The sequence below is a fragment of the Carassius carassius genome, chromosome 2, assembly GCF_963082965.1.
Source record: "Carassius carassius chromosome 2, fCarCar2.1, whole genome shotgun sequence".
NCBI classification, from domain to species: Eukaryota; Metazoa; Chordata; class Actinopteri; order Cypriniformes; family Cyprinidae; genus Carassius; species Carassius carassius.
In genome coordinates, this window is record NC_081756.1 from 13,492,150 (window position 1) to 13,512,236 (window position 20,087).

The following is a 20,087-nucleotide window of genomic DNA, read 5'->3' on the forward strand; positions in this document are numbered from 1 at the left end:
GTTCAAAAGCCAGCATCTCTGATGGTATGGGGGTGCATAAGTGCATACGGTATGGGCAGCTTGCATGTTTTGGAAGGCTCTGTGAATGCTGAAAGGTATATAAAGGTTTTAGAGCAACACATGCTTCCCTCCAAACAACGTCTATTTCAGGGAAGGCCTTGTTTATTTCAGCAGGACAATGCAAAACCACATACTGCAGCTATAACACAGCATGGCTTCGTCGTAGAAGAGTCCGTGTGCTAACCTGGCCTGCCTGCAGTCCAGATCTTTCACCTATAGAGAACATTTGGTGCATCATTAAACGAAAAATACGTCAAAGATGACCACAAACTCTTCAGCAGCTGGAAATCTATATAAGGCAAGAATGGGACCAAATTCCAACAGCAAAACTCCAGCAACTCATAGCCTCAATGCCCAGACGTCTTCAAACTGTTTTGAAAAGAAAAGGAGATGCTACACCATGGTAAACATGCCCCGTCCCAACTATTTTGAGACCTGTAGCAGAAATCAAAATTGAAATGAGCTCATTTTGTGCATAAAATTGTAAACTTTCTCAGTTTAAACATTTGCTATGTTATCTATGTTCTATTGTGAATAAAATATTGGCTCATGTGATTTGAAAGTCTTTTAGTTTTCATTTTATTAAAATTTAAAAAACGTCCCAACTTTTCCGGAATTCGGGTTGTATATATATAATATATATATAAGGCCAACAACTGAAAATGTAATTATTATACAATAAATATAAAAACATGCTTTAAACTGTTTTTCTGAAGGACGTTGTTGTCACTGTCACTACACGAGTGCTGCTGGGATGCAATGACATATTTTCAGTAATTCCTCAGGACGTTAGATGGCGCTATTGACCTCCAAACACATGATGTTCAGCCGTTCACATTTGAGGAGGGGGACAGTTATTGAACTAAAACACCCTCAGCGATGCATCGGTACTCGGACACTTTCCTCTATCATCTTTATCACATGGGAAAGGTCTGTGCGATCGGACTGAAGACATTCGTGGTGAAGAGCTTGTGAGATGCTTTTGCCTGGAAAACTGTGACGCACCAGCTGACGGAGCAGGCGGACAGCTGTGGAAGATTACGTCGGCATTGCTTATCCGAGGGACTTTAAAACCCAAATCACAGTATTTGGTGCATCAGCAAAGTCCACTGCTTAATAACAGCTACCACTATTACGCAAAGACCTACAGAGGTACGTATCAAACTTTTTTGTTCGGATCCAGCCAACCGAATCACTTGGACTGATCGAATCATTCACAAGAATGGAATAGCTTTAGTCTCGTGACAGATAAGTATGATAAATGACAGCTGTTTAGATGATGTATTGTAAAACATCCAAAGGGAAAAAGTGTTATCAGCTACTTCAGCTTATAAAACAGAGGACATCAATAACTGGGTCACATCACTGCTCTAGCTCTGCAATAAGTTAATTGACAAACTATCTGATGACTTTAAAGTGTGGTCCATAAAATGAGAGGAACTACTCCGAAGCCCTTATACGATGATGGTGTGGTTATTTTTGTTCATTCATATTAGTTGGCTTGTAAAATGTTTGTGGAACAGGATAGAGGAAGTGGTAGTGGTAGTGTTAGTGAGTTTTACTGTCATCATTTCAGAGAAGTCCAGTCAAAAGGCGGTTGACCGAAGCCGCACTGTGCAGGAGGATAAAACCGTAAAAACGGTTGTTACGAATTTTTAAGTCTGACAGTGTTTGCTGCACTTCTTACTCCATTTATACTAATACTTACACCACACTTACTCTACAATGTAGAAAGATTGACGAACAAATGACTCGTTTTTAGGCAATCAATAAAAACTATCGTTGCCCGAATCCTGAACGGATGACTCGAATGAGCCGATTCTTTTTAGGAATCAGAAACACACAACGCGACCAACAACGTAGCTCGATTGCTGATCGAATGATTCAATGGAGCCGATTCTTTTTAGTGAATCAGAAACATTCAGCGTGACCAGCGTAGCTCGATTCCTGAACGCTAGACTTGCATGAATCAATTCTTCATAGATCTTCAATGACATTCCGCGTGACTAACGTAGTCATTAAAAGTCGTGATAAACACACAATTTACAAGAATTGCATCAGGTTTATTAGTGATTTGTAACATCTGTTCTCTGTTCAATGTCATAATTTCGCAACAGACTGAGGGCGATAAATGACGAAGAATAAATTTTTTTCTGTTAACTCCCCCTCATTCCTCTATGACCTTATGTTCTCTCTGCTCTGACAGGGTTGATGATGGACAACGGAGGGTTTTGCAACGGTAACTATCCCAGTGGAAGCAGTGATGATGAGCTGGTGGATATTTCAGATGTCACAATGAACTTCAGTGAGGATGTCCCGCCTCTGGACCTAGATAACAGAGCGGGTAAGGACACAGGCACTACAGAAGATGATATTAACCAGTTACAGTGGACACGCTGTACTTTTTTTAAGCCTCTTTCTAAGACCTTTATGCTTTTGCATGATTAACTGGTTTGTTTTGATGTTTAGGTTTTTTGTTGTACAAAAATGTGTTAGATAAAGCATAGGCATTTACAGTTTGAATGGAGTATCACACACTGGTTCTGTAAAACATCTAGGTCTAATCTTTCAGCCGTGTCAGTTTGGTTGGGTTTCAGATCACTCTCTTCTCTGCTCAGAGACAGATGATGCTGTGTGTGATGTCACTGACAGATTGTTAATATACCAGGAAGTTCCTTTTTCATGTTTGTATTTCAGTCTATGCCTTCTATGGAAGCATATGAGTAGCATTATTCAATTTGGGATGTAATATTCAAAATGACAATGCAATATGTAAAATGACAATGCATTTCTGTATTTACATTTACATTTTCCAATACATTTGTGCAACGTTTGGTGCAAAATGAAAATGAAAATTAAATAACATAATTTTCATTTGCCATTTCATACACCAGTTTTAATATGTAAAATGAATACTAATTGTAACGCTTTATAAGTTGCAAAATTAAAATGAAAATGTATTACAGAAATGATTAGATATGTATAACATGTTCAAGCAAAAACTGTGGCAAAATGATAATTTAAATGCTATTTTTCTTAAATGCATTAACACTCACAGTCAAGACACTTACGATTGCATTTTCATTCAATGTCCCGCAATGAATGTAGCAAAATTCAATGTGCACATTGAAAATGCATTCCGAGCCGATCACGTGTCCGCCCCCTCCCGCCATGTCAATCACTGCGTGAACAAGGCGGGGCTTGCAGAAGGTCTATGACTCAAATCTCAAGAAGAGGATTCAAGTGAGAGAACATGGACAAGACAGCTGGTCCGTGTACGTTTTGATCATTTCGGTTTATGGCTTCAATATTACATTCGCACTGGTGGGCGGAGCTGAAACGCTGCTTTCATCTGATTGGTCGAATCGCTCAACCTTCAGCTCGGTCTTTTCATTCTTTCAGGCAGAATAGAATGCCCAGCTACATCTGATTCAAATATTATGCTAATTAACAGTGAGTGTAGTTTCAGACATTACAGTGCTTCACTCGCACTGACTCTTATTCTGCCTGAAAGAATGAAAAGACTGTGCTGAAGGTGGAGCGATTCGACCAATCAGATGAAAGCAGCGTTTCAGCGCCGCCCACAAGTGCGAATGAAATATTGAAGCCATAAACCGAAATGATCAAAACGTACACGGACCAACTGTCTTGTCCATGTTCTCTCACTTGAATCCTCTTCTTGAGATTTGAGTCTGTGACCTTCTGCAAGCCCCGCCTTGTTCACGCAGTGATTGACATGGCGGGAGGGGGCGGACACGTGATCGGCTCGGAATGCATTTTCAATGTGCACATTGAATTTTGCTACATTCATTGCGGGACATTGAATGAAAATGCAATCTTAAGTGTTTTGACTGTGAGTGTTAATGCATTTAAGAAAAATAGCATTTAAATGATCATTTTGCCACAGTTTTTGCTTGAACATGTTATACATATCTAATCATTTCTGTAATACATTTTCATTTTAATTTTGCAACTTATAAAGCATTAAAATTAGTATTCATTTTACATATTAAAAATGGTGTATGAAATGGCAAATGAAAATTATGTAATTTCATTTTCATTTTGCACCAAACGTTGCACAAATGTATTGGAAAATGTAAATGTAAATACAGAAATGCATTGTCATTTTACACATTGCATTGTCATTTTGCATATTACATTCCAAATTGAATAATGCTACCCATATGCTTCCATAGCCTTCTTCCTCTTTTCACTCTTCCTTCTTGTCCTAAAGTCTTACTGTGATGTAACTGTTTTACCTCAACCTAGCAAAGCTTGATATATGGGACCCTGGACCACAAAACCAGTCATAAATCATAAGATAGGACAATATTGCTTTAAAATAATATTGAGAAAACCACCTTTAAAATTGTCCGAATGAAGTTCTTAGCAATGCATATTACTAATCAAAAATTAAGTTTTAATATATTTACAGTGGGAAATTAACAACATATCTTCATGGAACATGATCTGTACTTAATATCCTAGTGATTTTTGGCATAAAAGAAAAATCTATAATCTTTCTACAAATATAACCCAGTGACTTAAGACTTTGTTTTGTGGTCCAGGGTCACATATGAAGTATCCTAAATGTCAGAAAATCTAGTTTCTTGGAAATGGAATTGTTTTAGACATAAAATAATCTAAATAAAGTTTGTATTTGTGTGTTTTTTTTAATAAGTATCATCTTTCATACAACAGGTTTTTAATGGTATATATAGTAAGAATATGTAGCTCTTACTTAAGGAAGAAAAAAAATATTCAGAGGCCCAAATTGAGCTAATACTGAATAAAAACTGAGAGGAAGTAGGTTGAAAGATCAGTTGAGCTGCTGTTTTTCATGGTGAATGTCTCTATCCTTCTCTTACTCAGTCTTTACTCTTCCTATTAATTTTGGTTTTGTTCTTAACTGGATCAGAAGTAAAAGACCCAACATACCAGATCAAAGTGAACTGAACGAGACTATATACTAGAGAAGAAGAATACAAGCACACAGACTCGTTTTACAGAGCTGCTGGTTCCTCTTAAACCCCCACGCTTTGAACATCTTTTCCTCTTTCATGTTTTTCCGCTTAGTCAAATCAGACTCAAATAATAGTTTATAGGCCAAAGCTTTACTGATGGATGGCAAACGTTTTGATTGCAACACGACCTTCTCTTGCACCTGTAATTAGTAATGAAATATTCTGGTAGCAGAGGTTGCACCTTATAGCCAACTGCATTACAAATATCAACATGCTTTTGTGCTTTCAGAGGCCTTGTTTACAAGTTGAACCTGAATCTTTGGATTTGTGTCACATTGTATTAGAGCCAGTCTAAAGGCCTGGTGTGTTTTGCCCTACGTGTTAAACCAGCTACTTGTTTGATCTGAAACATTTGACTGTGCTTCACTTCACTTAAGCATCAGTATAAATCATTGTGTGTGTGTAAACCATAGGGCTGGGCGGTGTATACAGAATATCAATATATTCTTCAAAATCGATTTTTGTATGAGGTAATACTGTTTATATCGATATACAGTAGTTTTATATAGTGCAACTGAAAAATAGCGGAGCACGTAGTGAGTTTCGGCGGGGAAAGTACATAATCCAATTTATCTTAAACATGAGACATGCTTTATATTAAGGGCTTTAAAACAGCTCGTAAGTTTAAATCAGTTGCCCAGTCAGATGCTCTGACAGACATGTGCTGACAGATAGAATACTTGCACTTTTTAATGCATTTCAGACTTCAGTGACTAAAATATACATTTTGCTAAAATATTTGTAGGACAATAAATGTGCCGTATGTAGAAGTTTAAACCTACAAGTAAGTCTATTTTTATGATTGCACTTACGATAAAGTGACAATTAAAGTATACAATTAGTCTGTGCTTTTTATTTATTTAATTTAGTGAATTCTGCATTCAACAGCATTATTTTGGTTTTTAGATTGTAATGTTACAATGCTATAATGTAATGTGATTTTAACCCTTTTTGGACATAATATATAGCATAGCCTACAGGGTTACATCCACTTTATGTTTCATAGCCTTTAAAATGTACATTGTTGGTTGGACAACATTGGCCAGGATGTGAAATAATTTTTTTTTTTAAACTAAAAATTTGACAGAGATATGATTTTTTTTTTTTTTTTGGCCATATTGTCCAGCCCTATGTAAACGTACACAAAAGCAATTTGTCTAGTTATCAATTCCTGTCCAGGCCGATTCAATCACTAGTTCTTGGAATAAAGAATTTTGTGTTTTCAAGGTTAGTCATTGTTTCCAAGTAAACATGCTAGAAGTGCTTTGATGTATTGTGAAAACACATGTAACATTCACCGTGTATCCTGTTCTAACTGTCTTGTATTTTGACTTTGACTTCATTCAGTGTTATTTGTGGTCAGCGTTTGAATTCAACTTCAGCCCTTTTCTTTTTGTTGCGTCTGTCCGCATTAGTTCTGACCTGCCAGCAGTATCACACACGCTCTGATGGACAATGCATTAGTGAACTTGTTGTTATCTGTAATTCCTCTCAGACCACAATGGGAATTATCCATGATTAATTGGCATTTTATTTGCATTCTGCTTTCACAATAGAAAAATGGCATAGGCATGCAATGCTGCACGCAAATATGCAGTGTCTGCTGGTTTCCCGTGCGAGTTTGTTGTTTTGTCCCTGTGGGCAGCTGCAAGGCAGATTGGAGGCCGTACAGCAGTCCTAAGCTGATAGATCTACTGGATGACAACGTTCCTGCCATTGGCACGTATGAGGACTTCAACACCATCGACTGGGTACGGGAGAAGTCTAAAGACCGAGATCGGCATAGAGAGGTGAGCAGGTTATTCCACCTGTTTATGAAACATTACCCCATCAGTTCCTGCTTTAACACCTCATCGCTCTTTCAGATCACCAATAAGAGTAAGCATTCCACAGCAGCCTTGCTCTTCAGCATCAGTGATGCCTTTTCCGGCTGGCTTCTGATGCTTCTCATTGGACTCATGTCAGGTCAGCCCACATCTTGCCCACTTCCTGTTGACTTGCCTTCTTAAAAGTCACAAAGTGCCTTGAAAAACAAACTTTTCTTCAACCTGCAACTGAATCACACATGTAATCACTTCAGTTCCATACAATACTTTAGAAGAATAATGGTACATTTAATAAAAGTAGAATATATATTTTTTTTACATAAAAATGTGATTTTGCACATGTTACTGTTGTTAATAAGTCAATTTTGTATATATCCCAATTCAAGATCAGTGCTTTACTGTCAAATGTGCATTACCAAGAAATTAACGTGTAATATTACTGTAAATTACACTTATTATTGTCAAACAATAGTAATTTTATGATTTAATTATCTTATTTTTAATACCTGCACAACCCCTTCCCCAAGCGCTACCAAATCTGCTCCTGGCGACCTGAGTATAGAAGCATATGTCTGACATAAAATAAAAATCCTAATTATTAAAAATGTTGAACATATGAAATCATAAATAATAATTATGCTGTTGTATCTCATATGAATTTGCGTGTCATAATTGTTTTTTATGACTGTAAAAGTTATAACTTTCCAAAGCACAAAGCATGATTTGTGTGTGTGTGTGTGTGTGTGTGTGTCAGAAATGGGATTCCATATAAACTAAATTCCTATTCAAGTACACAACACATCACACAGCATTTGTGACATAGGGAGAGTAATGATGCCTCAAATGTTGACGAGAGGTGATATTACTTTTCTTTGCTGTCAGATCTATGATTTTAGCCTGTGGACAACAAAAAAATTGAAAAATCTCATAAACTTGCATTGAAGAAAGGTACTTGTGTCCTATTTAGGATCCAGAATATCACAGAAACTTGAGGATGAGCTTGGGCCAGTAAGCAACCACTGAGTTGGGTGCTAAAAACTGCACTGAACAAACACATAGCAACACTCTGGAAAACTCCCACAAAACCTGAGCATTGTGATGGATAGTTTGCATTGGACAAACATCACTTACATTCCCTTTAAAAAATGTAAAAAGTAGTGATTGTGTATGATGTGAACTGAATGATTTTTGTCCCCCGTCTCACCCCTCACCAGGGGCCTTGGCTGGAGGTATAGACATTGCTGCCCATTGGATGACGGACCTTAAAGAGGGCGTGTGCCTGAATGGGTTCTGGTTTAATCACGAGCACTGCTGCTGGCGGTCCAATGAGAGCACTTTCCACGAAAGAGACAAGTGTCCCCAGTGGAAAAGCTGGGCAGAACTCATGGTTGGAGTCAGTGAGGTGGGTTCAGGCACATTGCGTGACAGAGATCCATGTTACCAGAGCAAGAGTACAATAAAAAGAGGAGAATATTGCATGAGTAATCATTTCATCGTTATGTTGTGGTTTACGGCTTTGAATCATGTTTTGCATATTTTTTTCCAGTGACAGTGCAAACATTTGTGGTTATTGTTTTCATGAAACATCACATTGTTACTGACATATTGACGGATGAAGAACGGATGTATGTTTCCTTTTTATATTCTGTCTGATTATTGTAATAAGTGTTTACCTGTTTAGTGGAATCCAAGATTTGCAGGCCTGTTTAGCTCAAAGATTTTCAAATAAATGTTTGACAAAGTGTTTTGCAAATTCTAAATGAAATGAGTTCCAAGTGCCTCTCTTCACTGTGGATTACAGTTCTTTGCTTGTCGCTGGTGTTGGTATATATGTGCTACCGTTCAGACGTTTGGGGGCTGTAAAATTTTTAATATGCTTTTAAATTAGTAATTGTTTTATGGTTGCCAATGGTTAACTTGCATCACTGATTAAAAACTCCAGTAGTGCCCCATGATCCTGCAGAAACCATTCTAAGCTGCTGATTTGGTGCTCAACAAACATTTCGTCTTATGTGTTGTGCAGTTTAATTTTGGGGAAAAACAGTGACACTTTTTTTCAGGATACTCGTATTTGAAATAAAAGTTTATATCATTAGAAATGTCTTTGCTGTCACTTTTGATCAATTTAATGTGTCCCTTATATTTTCAAATATCTGACTGACCCCAAACTTCCTTTTGGTAGTGTATATTGTAAACCCCCTTGTGGTACAAAGAGAAAGCTACAATATTCTTTTTGGAAAAGTGACAAAAAAAAAAAAACCTAATTTAAAGTATTTCACTAAAAATTATATATATATAAAAAAATAGATATATTTTTTTACTATAAAAAAACTGGCAGTATATGTTTAAATTGAAACTTTTATTCACGTATCCTGAATTTTATCAGCCTTTTTAAAAGTAATTTCTGTAGAATTTTTATTTTAGGATGCTGTCTCGTATAAATAATGCTAGGCATTATTTTAAAGACTTTTAAACCAACATATCATTGGGGAGGGAGCTTCAAGCCTTAATTAGGATGTATGCCTCCTCAAATCTAACAGTATTAAATTTTTTTTTTTTTTTTAGAATTGTTTATTAGACCCAAAATTCTGAATCAGGGTTTCATGTGGAATGTAAAAACAATTGTGGCCTCTTAACTCTAGATATGTCCTGCAGGGGGTGTCAGTGTATAAGATCCTTATGTTTCACTTGTATCCTGTGTGTGTCCTGCAGCAGGGCGGTGTACATGTGCTGAATCATTTCATGTATGTGAGCTGGGCTCTTCTCTTCGCCTTCCTGGCTGTGATTCTTGTGAGAGCTTTCGCCCCTTATGCTTGCGGTTCAGGTATACCAGAGGTGAGATGATCCTCAAACGCTCACACACACAATGCACCATGTATCTTTCCCCAACAAACCACTCATTCTAGGACTTTTCTTTTTCGTCACCTCAGCTTCACATTAATTGTGACTTCAGAACCCCACCCCATTAAGTAGTAGTCACTTTATACCTCAAACTCTTCCTTCAGGTTAATTTCAAACTGTCTGAGTAAAGTGAGCTGGTGAATGGACACAAACAGTTGGATCGAGATCATATCTGTATATTGCACCGTTTTCGACAGTTCCACAATTTTCTGTACTGTTTTCAGATGTTCAAAATGTTTTCAGATGTTCAACCACAATTGCTTCTGCTTTCTAACCTTCGCAGAGAGAACAATGAAGGGCTTTCTGTCAGAACCCCATGTTAGATTATTGTAGTTGTACTACTGATTTAAATTCATGTGGAGGAGTTGTTAGAAGAGAGACATTTCTAATGCCTTTATATGCCAAGAATAACTGCTTAACCTGCGTTCTTTAACTTGTGGTCGGGAAAATGGCCTGTTTTTGCAAATAATTTTGAATCCTGACTAACCAGTCTTTAATTCTTGCAGATTAAGACCATCCTGAGTGGCTTTATAATTCGGGGTTACCTGGGGAAGTGGACTTTGATCATAAAGACCGTCACACTTGTGCTGGCCGTCTCGTCTGGCCTCAGTCTGGGGAAGGAGGGTCCGCTGGTTCATGTAGCCTGCTGCTGCGCAAACATCCTCTGCCATTTCTTCACCAAATACCGTCGAAATGAGGCCAAGAGACGAGAGGTTAGAGGAACCGGGAGATAAGGAGAGGAGTGATGGAGAGATAAGGGAGAGGGGAGTGTGGGATAGACTGATGGAAAAGTAACAAAGTATTTTGCGACTTGGATCAAAACTTGTAATGTAATACGTTGATATAAGCCTCTTGGCTTGGTCTCTGTTAAGTGATGTGCTGGAAGTTTCCAGTGCCAATTTGGTAATAGAAATAGCGAACAGACAAGGCTTTTTCTAGACTATCTAGGGTGATGTATAATTCATTGTTCATGAATTTAGGATGGTGAATGTGCTCTTTATTTTATTTTACTTGGGAAATAAGAATGCAATGGAATGTAAATGAGTAAATATCAGTTTTTGTTTGTGTATTAGGTGTTGTCTGCAGCATCTGCAGTGGGAGTGTCTGTAGCATTTGGTGCTCCTATTGGAGGGGTGCTTTTCAGTTTGGAAGAGGTAAGCATTTTTTATTTCTGTAGACCTTTCATAAACATTGATTCTTGTATATTTCTGAATTGTATGTTTCCGTGTTTTTTTTTAATTTAATTTTTTATCTCTTTTTTGTTTTTTTTTACCTTTTGGAAAGGTTATTAAACAATCAGCTAAGTAAACCCAAAATAAACCCAAATGGGATCAGGGATCATTTAGAGGGGGTTATTTCAAGATAATTTCCAACTAATTGTGTTGCTTTTTGTTGCGGACACAGTTTTTGTTTTATCCAGCTGTATTTACACGGTGCAACTTATAACATCCAAGTAAAAGGTATAACTGCAACGTGTCAGAAAAAAAAAAAAATGATTCACACTGTGTTTAAAAAAGGATCACCCGCCCCATCCTAAAAATGACTCAATCATGTGCAGCTAATCACCTTCTCAATGGCACACAAAGCCATTTAACTTTCAACTGTAATCTGCTGTGGTCATTTTGATTGGCTCAGCATGAAAAGAGCTTTTCTTGGAGCGTTTCAGTCCTTGGTCGTGCAACTGAAGCAAACAATCAACTATGAGTGGCAAGGCACTGTCAAAAGATAAGGTTTTTAATTTTTTTATGTTCTTTTTATACTTGCCAAGGTTGCATTTATTTACAAGATATATCAAAAACTGTAATATTGTTTAATATTATTATAATTAAAAGTAACTGTTTTCCATTCATATGTTTTAAAATGTAGTTTTCAGCAGCCATTACTCCAGTCACCAGTGTCACATGATCCTTAAGAAATCATTCTAATACACTGATTTGGTGCTCAAGAAAGTTTTATCACAGTTGAAAACAGTTGTGCTGGTTACTAATATGTTTGCAGAAATTGTGATCCATTTTTTTAAAGTCTCTGATGAATATAAAGTTCAGTAGGACCGCCTTATACCCTTAGTGTCACTTTTGATCTACTTAATGTGTCCATACTGGCCTTTACTGACCCCAAGCTTTTTTTTAACAGTTGTGTATGCTGAATTATAAATAAACTTTGAAAACATCTGCTGAATGTTCTTTGAACATCTGACAGTGACCGTATTTCTCATGCATTTCTATTTCAGGTCAGCTACTACTTCCCTCTGAAGACTCTGTGGCGTTCGTTCTTCGCTGCTCTGGTTGCAGCATTCATCCTTCGCTCCATTAATCCCTTCGGCAACAGCCGACTGGTCCTTTTCCATGTGGAGTTCCACACTCCCTGGCATCTTCTAGAACTCATACCTTTTGTGCTTCTGGGCATCTTTGGTGGGCTTTGGGGTGCTTTCTTCATTCATGCTAACATTGCTTGGTGCCGTCTCCGTAAGAACACCCGTCTTGGCCACTACCCTGTCATTGAGGTTTTGGTGGTCACCCTGCTTACAGCGTTGCTGGCGTTCCCAATCGAGTACACTCGGATGAGCAGCAGTGAACTGATCTCTGAGCTGTTTAATGACTGTGGTCTTCTGGACTCATCCAAACTCTGCGACTACACCGGCAACAGTGGAAGCACATCTGGAAGTGTTAATGCCACTGCCGCTAATGGTCTGGGGGCTCGGCTGGCGGGGCCAGGTCTCTATACAGCTGTGTGGCAGCTAGCTCTTGCTCTGGTCTTTAAGATGCTCATCACTGTGGCTACATTTGGCATGAAGGTAACAGACCTAGATGTGTTTGTGAAGGCAAAACCGAATATTGGGGCAGTTCGGAGAATAAAACCACAAAATGAGTTAATATAATGGTTTTAGACAATAACTCCACAAATTGACCATGGTACAATATGATTTTGGAAAGGATTTTAGTTTCATGGCTTTGTTGTGACAACAAAATGGTTTCCTAAATGTTGGTTAAGTGGGCTTTTTTTAACTCAGAAACTGATTAATTATTATGCCCGTTTCAGCCTTTTAATGAGGCAAAAAAAAATGAAATTTAATACATACGTATGTGTGTTTTAATCTAATATTTCTATTTTATTTATCTAATATTTCTATTTTAGTTTATTTCAGCTTCAATTAATGAAAGCGATCATAGTTAATAACTTCTCAATTTTATTAACAATACAAACACTGATATATTCCTCTACGTGTATTCCAAATATACAGGTACTTCTCAAAAAATTTGCATATTGTGATAAAAGTTCATTATTTTCCATAATGTAATGATAAAAATTTAACTTTCATATATTTTAGATTAATTGCACACCAACTGAAATATTTCAGGTCTTTTATTGTTTTAATACTGATGATTTTGGCATACAGCTCATGAAAACCCAAAATTCAAAAAATTAGCATATCATGAAAAGGTTCTCTAAACAAGCTATTAACCTAATCATCTGAATCAACTAATTAACTCTAAACACCTGCAAAAGATTCCTGAGGCTTTTAAAAACTCCCAGCTTGGTTCATTGCTCAAAACCGCAATCATGGGTAAGACTGCCGACCTGACTGCTGTCCAGAAGGCCATCATTGACACCCTCAAGCGAGAGGGTAAGACACAGAAAGAAATTTCTGAACGAATAGGCTGTTCCCAGAGTGCTGTATCAAAGCACCTCATTGGGAAGTCTGTGGGAAGGAAAAAGTGTGGCAAAAAACGCTGCACAATGAGAAGAGGTGACCAGACCCTGAGGAAGATTGTGGAGAAGGACCGATTCCAGACCTTGGGGGACCTGCGGAAGCAGTGGACTGAGTCTGGAGTAGAAACATCCAGAGCCACCGTGCACAGGCGTGTGCAGGAAATGGGCTACAGGTGCCGCATTCCCCAGGTCAAGCCACTTTGGGCTACAGAGAAGCAGCACTGGACTGTTGCTCAGTGGTCCAAAGTACTTTTTTCGGATGAAAGCAAATTTTGCATGTCATTCGGAAATCAAGGTGCCAGAGTCTGGAGGAAGACTGGGGAGAAGGAAATGCCAAAATGCCTGAAGTCCAGTGTCAAGTACCCACAGTCAGTGATGGTCTGGGGTGCCATGTCAGCTGATGGTGTTGGTCCACTCACTGTGTTTTATCAAGGGCAGGGTCAATGCAGCTAGTTATCAGGAGATTTTGGAGCACTTCATGCTTCCATCTGCTGAAAAGCTTTATGGAGATGAAGATTTCGTTTTTCAGCACGACATGGCACCTGCTCACAGTGCCAAAACCACTGGTAAATGGTTTACTGACCATGGTATTACTGTGCTCAATTGGCCTGCCAACTCTCCTGACCTGAACCCCATAGAGAATCTGTGAGATATTGTGAAGAGAAAGTTGAGAGACGCAAGTCCCAACACTCTGGATGAGCTTAAGGCCGCTATCGAAGCATCCTGGGCCTCCATAACACCTCAGCAGTGCCACAGGCTGATTGCCTCCATGCCACGCCGCATTGAAGCAGTCATTTCTGCAAAAGGATTCCCGACCAAGTATTGAGTGCATAACTGAACATTATTATTTGAAGGTTGACTTTCTTTGTATTAAAAACACTTTTCTTTTATTGGTCGGATGAAATATGCTAATTTTTTGAGAGGAATTTTGGGTTTTCATGAGCTGTATGCCAAAATCATCAGTATTAAAACAATAAAAGACCTGAAATATTTCAGTTGGTGTGCAATGAATCTAAAATATATGAAAGTTTAATTTTTATCATTACATTATGGAAAATAATGAACTTTTTTCACAATATGCTAATTTTTTGAGAAGGACCTGTATTTGGACCTAACAATTATTATTATTTATTATTATTAACTTTCCTTTGGTTTCATTGTCTGAGACGGTTTATTTGTTTGTTGCCTTGGATATCTATTTATTATTAATATGAGGTACCAGAGGTGGGCATCATACAAAAGGCAAAATTTTAGTATTGATTCCAATCCAGTCACAAAATCTTCAAAATGTCTTGAAGTTTTCAAAGTGCTGAATGCATATCGAACAGAATTTACTTTATTGTTCCATTTCTGGGAAATCCATCTTGGACAGACATGGAATGGCCAGCACGCAGCTCTGCCATCTTTATTTATTAATTCTATTGCTCCTTGTTCTCTCTCCAGGTGCCATCTGGTTTATTCATCCCTAGTATTGCGGTGGGGGCTATAGCAGGCAGACTTCTTGGAGTGGGCATGGAGCAGCTAGCCGTACACAACCACGAACGGGACATTTTTAGAGGCTGGTGCTCTCCAGGGGCAGACTGCATCACGCCGGGCCTGTATGCCATGGTGGGCGCAGCAGCCTGTCTGGGTGAGGGGTGATTCAGCTGCATCTCTGCTAAAATCTACTGAACATTCATTTTCCGGATGATTTATTTTTCACTTCGCAACCAAACTGCCCTGCGCAGTCTTTCATGCAGAAGCATTTAATGGTGGCTTTCAGGAGCAACGTAGCCTGACCTTGCTTAGTCATTGACTCTGTCACATTTATAATGAACTATTTCCTTCATACATTCTAATCATTTGCATAAGACTGTTAAATCACTACATCTAGCTATAATCTTGCTGCATTGTCAAATTAGCAAGCAAGCATTTTTTCTTCTCCTTGCTTCTCTAGGTGGTGTGACCCGTATGACCGTCTCTCTGGTGGTCATTATGTTCGAGCTGACGGGAGGTTTAGAGTACATTGTGCCCCTCATGGCTGCTACCATGACCAGCAAATGGGTTGCTGATGCTCTGAGTCGCGAGAGCATTTACGAGGCCCACATCCGCCTCAATGGTTATCCTTTCCTGGGGGCCAAAGAAGAATTCCGCCACAAGACTATTGCCACGGATGTAATGCGGCCGCAGCGGAGCGACCCACCACTGTCTGTGCTGACGCAGAGCAGAATGACTGTAGAGGAGGTGGAGAGACTCATCGCAGACACCACCTACAGCGGCTTTCCTGTGGTTATCTCACAGCAGTCTCAGAGATTGGTGGGCTTTGTGTTGAGGAGGGATCTGGTCATATGCTTAGGTGAGTGTCTTTTTATTGGTCGCTCCACATATTTACTGTTTTTTTTCTTTGACTTGTAACCCTGTAAATAAAATTTGTACAAGGGCTTTCCCGAAAGTATCCAGCCCTACACCTAACCCTAACAGGAAACTTTGTGCATTTTTACTTTCTCAGAAAAAAACTCATTCTGTATGATTTATAAGCGTTTTGAAAAATGGGGACATGGGTTATGTCCTCATAAGTCACCCTCTCCTTGTAATACCTGTGTCATACCCATGTCATTATACAGAGTTGTGTCCTGATATATCACAAAAACAAGAGCACACACACACACACACACACCCACACAAAAACATACTTCCATTCAAAAGGTTAGGGTCAGTTCTTTGAAAGAAACCAATATTTTATCAGTGTTTAAAACCATTGTGCTGCTTAATATTTTTGAGGAAACATTGATGCAGTATCTTTTAGGGTATGATAAAAAAAAATATAAAGTGTAAAATTATTTTTTACAATATTTCTAGGTTGTATGTTGCTCTCTGTTAAAAGTTACTTGCAGGCCATCATTACATCAGTAGGAGTCTAAACCAGCCAAGTGACTATAAAGCAACCGACCACATTCTGAAAGCAATTTTTTTTCTTCTTGCTACTAAATGTCTCAAACCAAACCCTTGATTATCAGTCGAAGAGTTGATACCGCAGAGATTTTGTCAGCCTGGCGCCTTGTAAGTGCAACTTTGTTTCTGGATGACTGATTAAAAACCGGTGTGCCCTGAATCCAAGACATTTTAGAGTGGTCAGCCAATCAGATTGGAACCAGTGATTCCAGCCAGTTCCTGCCAGTTTCATGATTTCTGAACCATCCATGGGCTGCCACAGAAGTTTGGCTAATTAACCCTTGTTGTAATTGATAGATTAGTTGAGTTAGTTGAGTTTATCCAGCTAATATCCCTGTGTTTTTCCCCTCAATCATCTTAGAAAATGCAAGGCGGTATCAGGAGGGTGTAGTCAGCGTGTCTGCTGTCCTGTTCACTGAATGTGATCCGCCCGCATCACCCAGCGCTCCTCCTGCAGTCAAACTGCGCAGCATCTTGGACCTCAGCCCCTTTACGGTCACGGTTCACACGCCCATGGAAATCGTGGTGGACATCTTCCGCAAGCTCGGTCTGCGACAGTGCCTCGTCATTCAGAACGGGTGAGTCTGTCGACATGCATGATTTATATAACTATGTGGTCTCTTTAAAGAATTAGACGAGATACCAGCGTAGAAGATTTTAGTTTTCTCCCATGAGAAGCAGAATGAAGCTGTAATTTAGTTTTTGCCATCTCAAGCTAGATTCGACCGGGCCAAGGAGAAATACACAGCATTTTAGGGATCATGTCTCATTTTTTTAGCTGTATGAACGCAGGCCTGACTGAAAGATTTTAATCTCAGCTCTAAAGTTACACATTAGTTCTCTTTCAAAACCTAGTGAGCTACCAAGCATTAAAGGCATCATGTGGCAGCAACACTACATAACCTTCTGAGATACAGATTTGGACAGCATCTGAGACGGCTAGAACCTAGAATAGCTTGTAAAAAGTGTGATTTTTAGAACTGGAAATTGTGGGAAATGTATAAAACATTGTACATATTTCATAATTGAAATAATTTTTATAGTAATGTCAAGTGTAGTTGTATTATTATATTTCTATATTCCTAGTTTCTGTAAAAAAAGAAAAGAAAAGCTTTGTCAGTAAAGCAGAACTACCATAAACATCTTGATGGGCCTAGGAATATTTTCTTTGACAGTGAGGGACCTGGGAGTTGTGCAGATGTTAGAACCACTGCTAAAGTACAACAAAAATTGGTACAACAAAATAGGTTAGCTTAGCACCATGCTTATGTCATTATCTGTTGGAATCAATTGAGTCAACTCTCCCATATTTGTGTCATTGCTGCCCATGTTGAGCATTTCAAATCCGAAATGTATAAGGTTCAACATCAGTTCGAATGTTGCCTTGAGGGCTGTTCATGATTTGCAGTGTCAAAAGTTAGCCAACTAGGTTTAAAAACAGAGCTGTTGTCTCAAATTTGCAGTTAATCTATGTTTGTTAAACTTTCTGTAAATAGACACCAGCCCAAGCAGGAGGGCTGTCATAGCTGAGCCTTTGCTCTTCTTTGATGGGGGCCTTTATACTTATAAAAGTCCACATTGAGTTTTTTTTTTGTTACCACATGTCCTATCTCATAAGAGTGCTCCCTATTATATTTGTTCAAAACAGCTGAAGCTGATTCCTCCTGGAGTTCTTTTAAAGTGTGCGTTTTAATCTAGTCCCGATGTTGAGTGGATCAACGTGTCTGTTTCTCAATCCCTGTGATCCACCCTTCAAGTCTATCTAGGACAATAAAAGGAAATGACATAATATAAAAAGAGAGAAGACTGGAAACACACACACACACGCACATGCACTTAGAACATGTTGCCTTGAACCTTTATGCAAACATAGTCTCTCTCATGCATATGCTAACTAGGACCATCTGTTCAATAATTGTCTGTTTGATTTGTGTGTCTTGACAGATCAATGATCTGTATTAACTAAAAACAAGAATCCTTTTTCTCCCTCTTTTTTCTGTCGCTCGCTCACTCAGGCGTTTGCTGGGAATCATCACTAAAAAGGACATTCTTAAACACATGGCGCAGATGGCCAACAGAGACCCAGAATCAATCCTCTTCAACTGAAGACTCTCAAGACTGAACGGACAGGATAAACTCACTCCTGCACACACACACACACACACACACACACACACACACACACACACACACACAGAGGGCTGAATCATCCTGCGATGATGCTGACAGTGGTAGGACTCTGTGTCACTGAAATACTGCTATATAGAGTGGTCTGAGAGTGGCCTAAGGCAGCTTTTTGCAGCTTTCTGGAGCTGGACATGTTCAGACAGGAGCTGTTTAGCCTGTCCGGAGGCTACAGAGACAGTAATGTGAGAAATGCTGTCCCCTCACACCTGTGAACCTCATAAAAGCTGATCTGAATTGTTGCCATGAGGACTTGCTGCATGTGGACCAAATGCTTTTCCTGCCTGCATGTATATTTGAATTTGGGGATCAACGACTTCTTCTCTTTTGTGTTCTTTATTTGTTTATGGTGCTTTACTCTACTAAAAGTAGCTTGAACTAGCTTTCCACGGTTGCTAGTCTCTCAGGCTCGCCTGGGTTGCTGGTTTTGGGGAATTTTGGGTATTTATTGGGCTGGGAGACCCAACTGACTGAGACCAGCCAACAAAAGGTAGCTCAAGCTATTATTTAGCAGGATTTCCATCCCTGGAGTGACGTTTGACCTCGAGAGGAACTTCAGAAGGGTGAGAACATTCCTGAGATGATCTGGCAAACGTGCGTTAAGGGTGTCTTGTCTGAACCTGCGTGTGTCGAGCGATCCCTGTGGGAAGATGTGCCGCCTTTTGTCAAAGTGCAGTGATATTTGGTGTATCATATTGAAAAGTCATACTGACGCACTTACTTTTTCTCATTTATGCATATTAGCGAAACGCCGCCAGTAGTGCTGTTCCTCTATTTCTCACTCTAAAGACTTTGAGAAGGAAGTTTTAAAGATAACGTGCACACTTTTTTTTTTTTTTTTTTTTTTTTTTTTTTATATACTGTAAGTCGCTTTGGACTATGCTAAATGCATACATTTTAACTTTAATTTTTTAATTTACTTTTGAAGCATTTACATATGACTTCAACCAGACAGAATTCAATGTTGATTTTTATTGTGGATGGTGCCTTAAAGGAATGGTTCATCCAGAAATTCTGTCATTTACTCACCCTTTTGACGTTCCAAATCTGTATGATTATTTTTTTCTTCTGTAAAACCTAAAATAAGATATTTTTTTGAGAGGGTCTTAGTGGGGGCTTTTGTCGATTGCAGTGATTGCAACTAAAACTGTTTGATTACCAACATTCTTCAAAATCTGTTCTTTTGTGTTCTGCAGAAGAATGCAAAGTCATACTGTTTTGGAACAACACAAGGGTAAACGGATGACAGAATTTTCTTTTTTATATGAAATATGCCTTCAATAGTTATGTTGAAGTGCCCTGGTTCTCCCTTTGTCATTCGCTATTACAACAAGCTGTTTGGTCTTACCAATGGCATATGATTTCCAAAAAGTTTGTAGTGGCTGATAAACAAACGATTTCCACTCAGCTTCCCAAATGAACCAAGCTGCAGTTCCTGTGTGGCACCACC

General features: G+C 38.8%; 1 protein-coding gene across 1 annotated transcript; it reads left to right on the forward strand.

Annotated features, from left to right (window-relative positions):
- Positions 1-871: 871 nt before the first annotated feature.
- LOC132103391 (H(+)/Cl(-) exchange transporter 5-like) lies at positions 872-19,421 on the forward strand. Its single transcript, XM_059508471.1, has 13 exons — positions 872-1,212; positions 2,267-2,441; positions 6,730-6,874; positions 6,950-7,049; positions 8,125-8,312; positions 9,623-9,745; positions 10,318-10,524; positions 10,885-10,965; positions 12,042-12,605; positions 14,966-15,152; positions 15,459-15,857; positions 16,815-17,031; positions 18,469-19,421. Exons 2-13 carry the CDS (start codon positions 2,272-2,274, stop codon positions 18,557-18,559), a joined length of 2,472 nt encoding a protein of 823 aa, XP_059364454.1. The 5' UTR covers positions 872-1,212; positions 2,267-2,271; the 3' UTR covers positions 18,560-19,421.
- The last annotated feature ends 666 nt before the right edge of the window (positions 19,422-20,087 follow it).

Coding starts and splice junctions, on each gene's coding strand:
- LOC132103391 (XM_059508471.1), top strand. CDS start 2,272: ATGATGGACAACGGAGGGTTTTGCAACGGTAACTATCCCAGTGGAAGC. Junction 10,966..12,041: donor TGCTTTTCAGTTTGGAAGAG/GTAAGCATTTTT, acceptor TTTCTATTTCAG/GTCAGCTACTACTTCCCTCT. Junction 17,032..18,468: donor TGCCTCGTCATTCAGAACGG/GTGAGTCTGTCG, acceptor TCGCTCACTCAG/GCGTTTGCTGGGAATCATCA.